General features: G+C 43.1%; 1 protein-coding gene across 1 annotated transcript in view; it reads right to left on the bottom strand.

Moving 5' to 3' along the window:
* wdr27 (WD repeat domain 27) overlaps window positions 1-14,580 on the bottom strand; it is a 161,863-nt gene that overhangs the window by 51,929 nt on the left and 95,354 nt on the right. The window contains exon 24 of the mRNA XM_046357417.1: window positions 4,765-4,863. Within this exon, the coding sequence (XP_046213373.1) occupies window positions 4,765-4,863 (99 nt within the window). The remainder of the gene's footprint in view (window positions 1-4,764; window positions 4,864-14,580) is intronic.

Here is a 14,580-nt window from a genome sequence, read left to right as displayed (position 1 = left end):
TTAGTTTAATGCACCGTATTGCTGGAACAAAATTCTAAATACCTTTCATCTTGATGTTCTGGTGCCATTCAGGCAATTAAAAGTATTGATTGGGAATTATTTGTGGATGAATGTTTTTCTGGGTGATTTGTGATGTGATTTGAGCTTCCCATTGTTGTATTTTAGTATTTTAATCTGTATGTTTGGGTATAAAGTGTATATACAGGGCACATTTGTTCAAATAAAGGTACAAATAAATAAATGAAAGGCCTGCCTAATTGTTGAATACATTTTTTTCATCCAAACCAAGGTTAGGGATCGCTGTTCTGATGTCCAGAAGCTGTTTTTGGTTATAGGAAATGATGGCAGAAACATTATTTGCCCAAAAAACAAGATCAGAGTAAAAAAAAAATGGACAAAATAGCAGAATTGGTCAGGAGCCCGTAAGGCTGCTGCTATCCAATGCAGCTCCATCTTCCAAGAGTGTGTGCAAGTGTGTGTTTTCATACATGTGTGTGTGCATGCATGTGCGTGTGTGCTAAATACCCCACTGGGGATGTTTAATACCCCACTAAGCAGTGTGTCCAGAGAACACTCAGCGCCATAGCACAAGCCATTCTTACCTGTAAATCAACATGCTCTCCAACCACTCTGCTTCCCTCCAGCTCCACTTTCACTCCTGTCTCTGTTTAGTCCATCAGAGCTTGAGCTATTTATAATTTCTACCTCGGATTTCAGGGTTTCATGGTTCAGTTTAATCCTAGTGCTGGTATCAAAAAACATAATTCATCTTCAGGGTGTTTGAAGTAATGAAAGTTTGAGTTACAGTACACTGAGTTGTGTTAGACCCTAAACAGAGACAGAACGACAGAACTAGGCTACTTTTAGAAATACTGGTAGCCAGTTTAATTATTTAGTCGTGTGGTGATTAACGTGCTATTTTGAGGAAAGAAGCAGTGCCCCAGAGGCCCCTGTTAACCCGACATGACTTGAGTGGATGTTAGGCCAAAGTGTTCCTTTCCATCACCATGCGAGGTGAGAGTTGTAAAACGGATTGAGTGCCTCTGTCATCCTGTCTTGATGACTCTAGATTCAGGAGGAGAGCTAAAGAACTATAGACCATACTGCAACTTAAAATCTGACACATTGTGTTCAGTATGTTGAAAAATATATATTCATCCACAATGAGGTGAGACTGGGAGTTCATGGAGGATGACTAAGGGCACTGAATATCGATATGCACTTTCGTTTGCAATTCGTCTGCTGTTCGTTCAGCGCGGTGTGTTTACTTTACGTTATGGACTTTATTGTCCCCATGGGGAAATTTTGTTGCAGAATCATGAACACGTTTAAAGCGGCATTTAAATACAGTAGACTTGATCAAATTGATCAGAAATACAGTGTAGACATTGTTAATATTGTAAATGACCGCTGTAGCTGGAAATGGCTGATTTTGAATGGAATATCTACATAGGCGCACAGAGGGACACGATCAGCAACCATCACTTCTGTGTTCCAATGTCACGTTGTGTTAGCTAATCCAAGTGTATCATTTCAAAAGGCTAAATGATCATTAGAAAACCCTTTTGCAATTATGTGAGCACAGCTGAAAACTGTTTACCTGATTAAATAAGCAATAAAACTGGCCTTCTTTAGGCTAGTAGGGTATCTGGAGCATCATTTGTGGGTTCGATTACAGGCTCAAAATTGCCAGAAACAAATAACTTTCTTCTGAAACTCGTCAGTCTCTTCTTGTTCTCAGAAATTAAGGCTATTCCATGAGAGAAACTGAAGATCTCGTACAACACTGTGTACTACTCCCTTCACAGAACAGCGCAAATTGGTTCTAACCTGAATAGAAAGAGGAGTGAGAGGCCCCGGTGCACAACTGAGCAAGTACATTAGAGTATCTAGTTTGAGAAACAGACGCCTCACAAGTCCTCAACTAGCAGCTTCTTTAAATAGTACCTGCAAAACACCAGTCTCAACATCAACAGTGAAGAGGCGACTCCGGGATGCTGGACTTCTAGGCAGAGTTGCAAAGAGAAATCCATATCTCAAACTGGCCAATAAAAATAAAAGATTAAGACGGTCAAAAGAACACAGACACTGGACTCTGCCTAGAAAGCCAGTATCCCGGAGTCGCCTCTTCACTGTTGACGTTGAGACGGGTGTTTTGCGGGTACTATTTAATGAACCTGGCAGACCTTTAGTACAAAGTTGGATTCAACTAATCTAATAATCCTGGGGGTTTTCCTTTCCATGGAATCCACACAGCAGACATTACCAGACATGGGTTCAAATATTTTTCTAAATCCTTTCAATTAATTTGATTGAGCTTGCCTGGCACACTATTACCAATGGTATAGTCCCAAAATTGCCAAGCCCACCCATATGGCACCCAGGGCAGACTCAAGCAAACACTCAAAGTATCTGAAAAAACAAACACATACCATAATTTGAACCCATGTCTGTAATCCCAGAGGTTCTCCATGGATTCGAAACACAGCAGCAGAAATTCACAGTGTGTTTTTGTATGCTGGGCCTCCCTCTGAAGCTGTGTCCAATATCCGATTGATAGGAGATGAAGTCCAAGGGGAGCAGGACAACAAAATAACCCAGAAGCCTTATTCTATGTCTGGTTAATGAATTACCACCATGCTCAGACTAACTTGAGTCTGTACGGATATTTCTTTCACAATAAGTTAACAAGAGAGGGAGCGAGGTGAGCTGGAGGAAGTATAGCACATGACTAGTATACTACAACAGTATGTGGACACCTGCTTGACAAACATATAATTCCAAAATCAAGGGCATTAATATGGAGTTAGTCCCCCCTTTGAACTATAACAGCCTCCACTCTTCTGGGAATGCTTTCCACTAGATGTTGGAACATTGCTGCGGGGACTTGCTTCCATTCAGCCACAAGAGTATTAGTGAGGTCGGGCACTGATGTTGGGCGATTAGGCCAGGCTCGCAGTCGGTGTTCCAATTCATGCCAATTCAGGCGAGTCAAGTTCTTCCACACCAATCTTGACAAACCATTTCGCTATGGACCCCGCTTTGTGCAAGGGGGCGTTGTCATGCTGAAACAGGAAAGGGCCTTCTCCAAACTGTTGCCACGAAGTTGGAAGCATAGAATTGTCTAGAATGTCAATGTACGCTGTAGCAGTAAGATTTTCCTTTACTGGAACTAAGGGGCCTAGCCTGAACCATGAAAAACAGCACCATACCATTATTCCTCCTCCACCAAACTTTACAGTTGACACAATGCATTGGGGCAGGTAGCGTACAGCCAAACCCAGATTTGTCCGTTGGACTGCCAGATGGGGAGGCGTGATTCATCACTCCAGATAACACGTTTCCACTGCTCCAAAGTCCAATAGTGGCGAGCTTTACACCGCTTGGCATTGCGATTTATACACCTGTCAGCAACGGGGGTTGCTGAAATACTCAAATCCACTCATTTATATATACAGTATTCAGACCCATTTGATTAATCCACAATTTGTTACGTTACAGCCTAATTCTAAAATGGATCAAATTGTTTTTATCCTCATCAATCTACACACAATAATAATGACAAAGCAAAATCAGGTTTAGAAATGTCTGCTAATTTATTAAAAATCCATTTAAATATCACATTTAAATAAGTATTCAGACCCTTTACTCAGTACTTTGTTGAAGCATCTTTGGCAGCAATTACAGCATTGAGTGTTCTGGGGTATGACACTACAAGCTTGGCACACTTGTATTTGGCGTGCTTCTCCCTTTCTTCTCTGGAGATGCTCTCAAGCTTAAAAAATCCCACAGCACGATGCTGCCACCACCATGCTTCACCGTAGGGATGGTGCCAGGTTTCCTCCAGACATGACACTTGGCAATCATGCAAAATAGTTCAATCTGGGTTTCATCAGATTTCGGCAAACTCCAAGCGGGCTGCCATGTGCCTTTTTACTGAGGAGTGGCTTCGGTCTGGCCACCCTAACATAAAGGCCTGAGTGGTGGAGATGGTTGTCCTTCTGGAAGACTCCACAGAGCTCTGTCAGAGACCATCGGGTTCTTGGTCACTTCCCTGACCAAGGCCCTTTTCCCCCGATTGATCAGTTTGGCCGGATGGTTAGCTCTAGGAAGAGTCTTGGTGGTTCCAAACTTATTTTATTTAAGAATGATGGATGCCACTATGTTCTTGGGGACCTTCAATGCTGCAGACATTTTTTGGTACCCTTCCCCAGATCTGTGCCCCGACACAATCCTGTCTCGGAGCTCTATGGACAATTCATTTTGACCTCATGGCTTGGTTTTTGTTCTGACATTCACTGTCAACTGTGGGACCTTAGACAGCTGTGTATTTCCAAATCATGTCCAATCAATTGAATTTACCACAGGTGGACTCCAATCAAGTTGTAGAAAAATCTCAAGGATGATCATTGGAAACAGGATGCACCTGAGCTCAATTTCAAGCCTCATAGCAAAGGGTGTGAATACTTATGTAAATAAGGTATTTCTGTTTTTCATTTTAAATACATTCGCAAAAATGTCTAAAAACCTGTTTCTACTTTTGTCATTATGGGTTATTGTGTGTAGATTGCTGAGGAATGCATTTTATTTAATACATTTTAGAATAAGATGTGACAAAATGTGGAAAAAGTAAAGGTGTCTGAATACTTTCCAAAGGCACTGTATATGTGAATATGGACAGGTAATAGAAAGACAGACCAGAAAAGAAGACAATAGAATGCGGAGAGAGGGTGTAATTTTAAGAGGCTATCGGCCAGTCCTCACCTCAGGTGTAGCAGGGTTAAAGGTCACATTGAGGATGGTGTCGGACTGTCTCTGGAGCTTGTTGAGGTAGCTGCTGCTGCGGATGTCATATACATAGGCCTGCAGAGAGGAGAAAATGGGTCAAGGAGGTACATCAAAATATTTTGTTGAATGAATTGGCTGCTGATGTCAAAACGTAAAGTATAAGGTAGTCAATCTGTAACTTATAAACCTTAAAAGAAAGTCTGAATACTGCAGAAGAGGACCAACACAATAAAGTCTATAGGTATTCGATTATTTTGTACAATTTGGAAGTTTCTACTCCAATCTCTTCTCCACGAACTGACAAACAAAGGCAGAGACTTTTCACTGTGTGTAAAAAGTAAGAAAGAACAGTGAGTGAAAGATAGTTGGAGAGGAGGAAGAAGAGGAGGAGGAAGAGGAGGAGGAGTAGGAGGGAAAGGAGGGATGAGGACGGGGGACCATAAGCAGTGAACACAGATAAAACCAGATGTGGGGATGTTTGTTACCAGACGACGACTCATCAGATTCCTGCAGCTGCTTTTTATTAGGCTTCCCCGAAAAAGGCATGGGGATAGTGCTCCCTAGAAGGGCCCATAGCATGGTAGAGATACCGAGCTACAGATACAGCCATATAAATATAATTACTAGAATGTACATTCTTATTGATGCATTCTGATGGGGTTTGTAAGGCCAGAGCATCACATCAGGCAGTTGGAACAGGAAGGAATCCTCAATGAGGACTCCAGTCCTGCTACCTCACCACAGAGGTCATCTGGGTCCAGTCCTGCTACCTCACCACAGAGGTCATCTGGGTCCAGTCCTGCTACCTCACCACAGAGGTCATCTGGGTCCAGTCCTGCTACCTCACCACAGAGGTCATCTGGGTCCAGTCCTGCTACCTCACCACAGAGGTCATCTGGGTCCAGTCCTGCTACCTCACCACAGAGGTCATCTGAGTCCAGTCCTGCTACCTCACCACAGAGGTCATCTGGGTCCAGTCCTGCTACCTCACCACAGAGGTCATCTGGGTCCAGTCCTGCTACCTCACCACAGAGGTCATCTGGGTCCAGTCCTGCTACCTCACCACAGAGGTCATCTGGGTCCAGTCCTGCTACCTCACCACATAGGTCATCTAGCCCTGCAAGCCTTGCCTCATTCCAGCCTGAGGCCCCCTATAGATCTCCACAACAGCTGTAGAGTAAGAAAGGTAGGGGGTAACGGAACACGCCTCTGAAGCCTAACATCAGGACCTACAGTCTCATAATCTATGGCAATAATGACCAGGTCTCCCTTGGGACAGAGGTCTTCTGACATCAATGGGATTGGTTAAATGAAGATGACATTTTTTTTTTGTTGAATACGGACAACATGCCGTAGGGTGATTAATTTTAAACTCGACGGATGGTCCAGGGCTCTACAGTTAAATAGTTTTCATTGTACTCCTAAATGTCTTTGTGTGTGGCAATGTTTTATTTTTACTTAGTGAATAAGGTCAGCGTAGAGTGATGAGGTCATGCATGGCTATGATGATGAGCCTAATGTGTGACAACACTATGAATCAGTAGGGTCTACTAGCCTTATATTCACAACCTACAGTGAGTGATAACTGTCTACTTACACTCAGTACACAAAACATTAGGAACAGCTTCCTAATATTGAGTTACACCCCCTTTAATCCTCAGAACAGCCTCAATGTATCGGGCATGGAATCTACAAAGTGTGGAAAGCGTTCCACAGGGATGCTGGCCCATGTTGACTCCAATGCTTTCCACAGCTGTGCCAAGTTGGCTGGATGTCCATTGGGTGGTGGACCATTCTTGATACACATGGGAAATTGTTGAGCGTGAAAAACACAGCAGCGTTGCAGTTCTTGACCCACTCAAACTGGTGCACCTGGCACCATACCCCGTTCAATGGCACCTCAATACTTTGTCTTGCCCATTCACCCTCTGAATGGCACACATACACAATCCATGTCTCAATTGTGTCAAGGCTTAAAAATCCTTCTTTAACCTGCCTGCTCCTTTTAATTTACAATGATTGAAGTGGATTTAACAGGTGACATCAATAAGGGATCATAGCTTTCACCTGGATTCACCTGGTCAGTCTGTGTTATGGAGTGTTTTGTACACTCAGTGTATATGTACAGTGCCTTCAGCAAGTATTATTCCTAATGTTGTTGTGTTACAGCCTGAATTCAAAATGTATTAAACAAAAAAAAATGTCACCCATCAACATAAAATACCCCATAATGACAAATGATAACTTTTTTAAATTTTTTAAAGTTTGTAAAAGCACCTACAGCTGTGATTACAGCTGTGAGTCTGTATGTGTAAGTCTCTAAGAGCTAAGAGCCATACCTGGAATGTTCAACATTTGACCATTGTCCTTTTCAAAATTATTCAAACTCTGACATTTTGGTTGTTGATCATTGCTAGACAACAATTTTCAGGTCATAGATTTGAAGTAGATTTAAGTCAAAACTGTAACTTGGCCACTCAGGAACATTCACTGTCATCTTGTAAGCAACTCCAGTGTAGATTTGGCCTTGTGTTTTAGGTTATTGTCCTGACTGGGTGTATTGATACACCATCTAAAGTGTAATTAATACCTTCACCATGCTCAAAGGGATATTCAATGTCTGTTTAAAAATAAAATATCTACCAATAGGTTCCCTTCTTTGCGAAGCATTGGAAAACCTCCCTGGTCTTTGTGGTCGAATCTGTGTTTGGAATTCACTACACGACTGAGGGACTTAACAGAAAATTGTATGCAGTTGAAGTCGGAAGTTTACATACTGTCACGACTTCCGCCGAAGTCGGTCCCTCTCCTTGTTCGGATGGCGTTCGGCGGTCGACATCGCCGGCCTTCTTGCCATCGCAGATCCACCTTTCATTTTCCATTTGTTTTGTCTCGTCTTCCCATACACCTGGTTCCAATTCCATGTTGTGTATTTAACCCTCTGTTAACCCCCATGTCCTTGTCTGGAATTGTTTATTGTAAGTGTATGTGCACGTTATGTAATATAATAATAATAATAATAATATATGCCATTTAGCAGACGCTTTTATCCAAAGCGACTTACAGTCATGTGTGCATACATTCTACGTATGGGTGGTCCCGGGAATCGAACCCACTACCCTGGCGTTACAAGCGCCATGCTCTACCAACTGAGCTACAGAAGGACCGGCGTGCGAAGGGGTTTTGTCCCATTGTATATATTGTTTTTGTTCAAGATTATTTTTATTATTAAACTGCGCCGTTGGAACACAGTCTTTACTCTCCTGCAGCTGACTACTCTGCCGCCAGTACGCACTCTTTAAATAATTCCGGACCCAAACTTATGGAGTCAGCAGGAGCAGGAACCCCGGGTATAGGGGTGGAGGAGCGCGTCCGGGAGCATGCAGCAATGCTCCACCATCTTGGCACCGCCATGGACCGCGTTGTCCAGACAATGGACCACTGGGAGAGAAAGGGAGTTCACCCAGCGCCTCCACCCGCACAACCCGCACAACCGCGGTCTCCACTACACGCCCCTCCTTCTCCTGGACCCAGGTAGTCTCTCCCTTTCCCAGGAATATGATGGGAAGGCTGTGAACTGCCAGGGGATCCTATTACAGCTGGAATTATACCTGGCAACCGCCCACCCGGCTCCTTCGGGCCGTGAGAGGGTGTCCGCCCTCGTTTCGTGCCTCACCGGGAAAGCCCTGCAGATCGGGGTCTGTTGGTTCGAACCCCCCGCACCCCCTCTCCGATACCCATGGAGCTGGGAGGGGCGGTGCGCGGGGAGACCGGAGGGGGTTCCAGCTCGTGCACCATCTGTGGCCGCAGAGGGCACACTGCCGGTTGGTGCCGGGTTGGTTCCTCTGGGTATCGAGGCAACAGGCAGGGCGCTCTGGAGCCACCCCAGGTGAGCCAGCACCATTCTCACCCAGAGCCCTCTGTCGCACATATGTTTGTGTATGTCACTTTTCCTGAGTTTTCCCTGCATTCCCAGCATAAGGCACTTGTCGATTCAGGCATGGCTGGGAATTTTATAGATAAATCGTTCGCCCATAGTTTAGGGATCCCTATTGTTCCCGTGGCTGTGCCCTTGCCCGTTCACGCCTTAGATAGTCGACCATTAGGGTCTGGCCCCGTTTTGTGTTCACTCTTTCCTACAGACCAGGCTCCCAGAACGTGAAGGCAGACGCATTGTCCCGGTTGTATGACACAGAGGAGCGGCCCATGGATCCCACTCCCATACTCCCCGCCTCCTTCCTGGTCGCGCCGGTAGTGTGGGAGCTGGACACGGATATTGAGCAGGCGTTACGTGCAGAGCCCTCTCCCATCCAGTGTCCCGCTGGGCGTCTGTACATCCCGTCTGCTGTTCGTGACCGTTTGATCAATTGGGCCCATACGTCACCCTCCTCTGGTCATCCTGGGATCGGTCGGACAGCGCGCTGTTTGAGCGGGAGGTACTGGTGGCCTACCTTGGCTAAGGACGTGAGGGTTTATGTTTCCTCCTGCTTGGTGTGCGCCCAGAGTAAGGCACCTAGGCACCTGCCCAGAGGGAAGCTACACCCCTTACCCATTCCACAATGGCCTTGGTCGCACCTGTCGGTGGATTTTCTTACAGATCTTCCCCCCTCACAGGGTAACACTGGGCGCCGTTATTATTAAACTGCGCCGTTGGAACACAGTCTTTGCTCTCCTGCGCCTGACTTCTCTGCCACCAGTACACACTCCTTACACATACACCTTAGCCAAATACATTTAAACTCAGTTTTTCACAATTCCAGACATTTAATAATTTAATCATAGAAAAAATGAAAAATAAAAATTCACCACTTTACTTTAAGAATGTGAAATGTCAGAATAATAGTAGAGAGAATGATTTAATTTCTTTCATCACATTCTCAGTGGTTCAGAAATGTACATACTCACAATTAGTGTTTGGTAGCATTGCCTTTAAATGGTTTAACTGGGTCAAACATTTCAGGTATAACTATTTGTCACCAAGCTATAACTTCCTGACTGATGTCTTGAGGTGTTGCTTCAATATATCCACATCATTTTCATTCCTCATGACATCATCTATTCTGTGAATTGCACCAGTCCCTCCTGCAGCAAAGCACCCCCACAACATGATGCTGTCACCCCCAGGCTTCACGTTTGAGCCTCCCCCTTTTTCCTCCAAATATAACGATGGTCATTATGGCCAAAAAGTTATATTTTTGTTTCATCAGACCAGTGGATATTTCTCCAAAAGGTACGATCTTTGTTCCCATGTGCATTTGCAAACCGTAGTCTGGCTTTTTTATTGCGGTTTTGGAGCAGTGACTTCTTCCTTGCTGAGCGGCCTTTCAGGTTATGTCGATATAAGACTTGTTTTATTGTGGATATAGATACTTTTGAACCGGTTTCCCCCAGCATCTTCACAAGGTCCTTTGCTGTTGTTCTGGGATTGATGTGCACTTTTTGCACCAAAATACGTTAATCTCTAGGAGACAGAACACGTCTCCTTCCTGAGTGGTATGACGGCTGCGTGGTCCCATGGTGTTTATACTTACGTTCATCTGTACAAACAATAGTACGCGGTACCTTCCAGGCATTTGGAAATTGCTCCCAAGGATGAACCAGACTTCTGGTCTACAATTGTTTTTCTGAGGTCTTGAGTGATTTCTTTTGATTATCCCATGATGTCAAGCAGGGGCAATGAGTTTGCAGGTAGGCCTTGAAATACATGCACAGGTGCACCTCCAATTGACTCAAATGATGTCAATTAGCCTATCAGAAGCTTCTAAAGCCATGACATTTTCTGGAATTTTCCAAGCTGTTTAAAGGCACAAGATTTCAATTGTCCTTTTAACTTAATAAAATCCTGTTTTACTTGAATTGTCGTATTATTTTTGACAACAAACTTAGCTCTAAAAACAAAGAAAATAATCAATGTTATTTTTTTGATTGCAGGTTTAGAGATAGTTTTCCCTCAACACTGGGAGTTGTGTAAGCTGTACATCCAACTTTACAGTTAAAGTCCAGGCATACACACTGAATCCCGAATCCTTCTCATAACATATTTGTTCTAGTGTACTTGCCTACATTCTGTTCTTATTTGAGTGTGTGGAAACTGTGTCATATCATATAGGCCCTAACACAATTTCAATTTTTAGGAAGTCTTTTTTGGGGGGGGGTTCAGTTCTTTTTTGAGAGTTCTTTTTCCATGATTGTCTTGTTAAATATGAAGACAAATACAAATGCCTCTGGCTCACGCCACTCTCAGGGCGGTCACAAATAAAGTATGGTGTAGCTCACTACCGTACACGCTTCACCAAGCCCCACCGGCTGCCAGGAAATGCCTGGAAGCGTCCACTCTCAAAGGAGATGCTCTCAAACTTCTGTTGCTTCATCGAGAGAAGACAAGTCCCTGCGATTAATAATCCGACAACCATCAGCATCCATATATTATTCCACTGCTTTCACCAAACACACAGAAGAAAAAAAGAAAGGTAAAGTCGGCTAGGGAGAAGAAGGGATTCTTCAGAAAAATCTTGGATGTCTTACAGACACAGTTTGATACTCACTCGTCTGGAAAAGTAATTAAAACAACTCTGCCTCAACAAAAATGTTGCATTGGAAAAAAATACCATGAGAGGCACTATAGGGACATAATATGTCATATCCTCCCTAAAAACAAATGGGTTGAAGGAGGGAATGCATTTTAAAGTAGATTTAAGTAAAAACTAACTCAGACACTCAGGAAAATTCACTGTCTTCTTGGTAAGCAACTCCCGTGTAGATTTGGCCTTGTGTTTAAGGTTATTGTTCTGCTGAAAGGTGACTTCATCTCCCAATGTCTGGTGGAAAGCAGATTGAACCAGTTTTCCGCTAGGATTTTTCCTGTGCTTAGCTCCATTCTGTTTATTTTTTATTTTGAACGATTACAAGCATACTCATAACATGATGCAGCCACCACCATGCTTGAAAATATGGAGAGTGGTACTCAGTAATGCGTTTTAATGGATTTGCCCCAGACATAACACTTTGTATTCAGGACAAAAAGTTAATTGCTTTGCCAAATATTTTGCAGTATTACTTTAGTGCCTGGTTGCAAACAGGATGCATGTTTTAGATTTTTAAAATTCTGTACAGGCTTCTGTCATTTAGGTTAGTATTGTTGTTGATCCATCCTCAGTTTTCTCCTATCACAACCATTAAACTCTGTAACTGTTTTAAAATCACCATTGTTCTCATGGTGAAATCCCTGAGCGGTTTCCTTACTCTCCAGCAACTGAGTTAGGAAGGACGCCTGTATCTTTGTATTATCTGATTCTCATCATTTGAAGTTTCATGATCTGAGATTGGTGGAGTTCACGGTTTCGTTGAATTGACATGGAATGACCCCCATGTTTTATACCTGAGACTCGTCAGGTCATCAGACCAAAAAAACCCTGACTCTGTATAACCAGCCTTTCATCTTTCTACAAACATCTAAACTGTGTAACCAGCCTCTCATCTTTCTATAACATCTCTACATTTGTTGTTAGATGTACTGTACATCATGCACTCTAAATAACAAACAATCATGAATTCATAAGTAAACGAACACCATTGGGATGAAGATACAAGACAAAACATCAATCGAGACAGTTGATCGAGTCATCTGGCACAAAGATTTGGCTGAAGAACATGCTCGGTTATATTACAGATATATATCACTGAGTGGAGGGAGGGAAAACATATTCGCTTTGACCTCCAAAACCAGGGCAAGATTTATACCTGGAGAAAGAAACATTCAAACCACATAGTTTAAGGTCTGGGTTTCTTATTACCAAACCACCAGGGTGCTATTCACCGTCTTTGCTCAACAGCCATCTAAAATAAGCTTCATGACTGGACTGAGTTGTAGGCCTCTTAGGTTGTGATGGTTCCCAGGGCCTTGTACTTTCTCTGTAACTAACATTTGAGTTACAGAGCTCGAGTTGAGTGTGCTTGACCCTCTCACCTACCTGACTAATTAAAATTGGTGGAAGCAATCCATCACATTTTAGTACATTGTCCTAACCAGCTAAATGTTGAATGGCAAGTGGACGCTTTCATGTCTTTCACTAACAACTCTTTTATACAAATTAAATCTCTTACTTAGTCTGGTCCACACATGGCAAAAAGCTATGTTGAGCCAACTCTTTAAAATACTAAATTGAACAGTCATCTTCAAGGAATTGGACTCACCAGGCCACCAAAATAGCTACTACATGCATTCATATATTTTATCTGTACACCAAAACACGATAACTGTGTTGAAGTTCTTTGTAGAACAAGAAAGTGCTTGACTTAAAAGTTAAAAGTTATAGGCCTATACCCAAGGGTTCAATGTTCTTCTATTCGTGCTCTAGCTTTAAAGATAAATGTTTGAAGGTTAAACGTATCATTGGTTCAGTGGTCTACTCTAGTGGTCTACTGAAGTGGTCTACTGAAGTGGTTTATTCAGTTCAATGTTCAATCGACTGTGCTGTTGTACTGTTTAGTGACCCTGAAGCCAATTGAACAGAACTTCCCAACAACTCTGTCTCTCAACACAACTGTGCTAGTGGACAGCCATGGATTAGAAGTTCCACTGACTGTTGTCTTGGTTGGGAGGGATGAATTGTTTAGACAGTTCTGGCGCTGGTTTGGCACCAGTCATTTTCATTGACCTTGTGTAGGATAAACTGATCAACCAGTGTTCTTTGTTTAGTGGCAGAAAAACCACAAACATGATTTTCACGTTGAAAATCAAAATGATGTTCTTTCTGTTTTACTGTTCAGTGGCCTGTAATTTAACTCCCCATGTTAAATCATGTGTTTTTAGGTTCTGGCGCTGGTTTGGCAACATACTTTCACACATTACGTTGAAAATCAAGTTTTTTTTACATATTCCAGCCATTATTACACCAGCCATTATTACACCGCGAAGCAGCCTCCACTGGTGAGAACATGTAAAGCAAAATGTGATAATGTGAAAACATGTGTTTTAGGTACACTTCACACGTGATCACATGTTATCACATGTTGCTTTACATGTTCTCACCAGTGGAGGTTGCTGAGGGGAGAACGGCTCATAATATTGGCTGGAACGGAGAGATTGGAATGGCATCAAACACATGGAAACCATGGAAACCATGTGTTTGATAGCATTCCGCCCATTCTGTTCCAGTCATGACCACCAGCCCGTCCCCCCCAATTAAGATGCCACCAACCTCCTGTGGATGTCACCTGTTATCACATTAACCTCACATAAGATCATGTGATCACATAAAAACATGTGTTTTTGGAACACTTCACATGTATTCACGTGAAATTAATGTGTTTTTTCCGTAAGGGAACACTAAACACAAAGCAGCTGCTCAATAAAAGACCAGAGATTATATTTACTCAGAAGTCCAGAGGAAAGACAGACACGATTGGGAGAAAAAAAAACTGTGAAGAAAGAGGGAAGAGAGAGCAAATAAAATGTGACAATGAACGTGGATTTGTGACCTCTACACATCGTTCAGGAATGAGCCCCTTTCGCTTTGCCATGTGGTACAAATCTGAGGTGAGTGTGTGTATTCTGGCCTTTGAAGATCCAATTCCATGACAGTCTTTGTCTCTCACATTCCCCGTCATGAATTGGAAAGCATTGGATTGGGGTAAGCACTGGCTTTGGGTTTCCACCATTTGTAAATCCATGACGGGGAGAAGGGTGGAGAATTGGGACGCAGACAATGTTTTGTACAGCAAGAAGAGGGAAGACCTATTCTGTAGAAGGTTTAAAAGGTGTCCGTCATGGAAATAACAGAACAGTATGGC

The sequence above is a fragment of the Oncorhynchus gorbuscha genome, linkage group LG07 (assembly GCF_021184085.1).
Source record: "Oncorhynchus gorbuscha isolate QuinsamMale2020 ecotype Even-year linkage group LG07, OgorEven_v1.0, whole genome shotgun sequence".
In the NCBI taxonomy this organism is placed as follows: Eukaryota; Metazoa; Chordata; class Actinopteri; order Salmoniformes; family Salmonidae; genus Oncorhynchus; species Oncorhynchus gorbuscha.
This window is presented reverse-complemented; position numbering and strand designations above follow the sequence as displayed.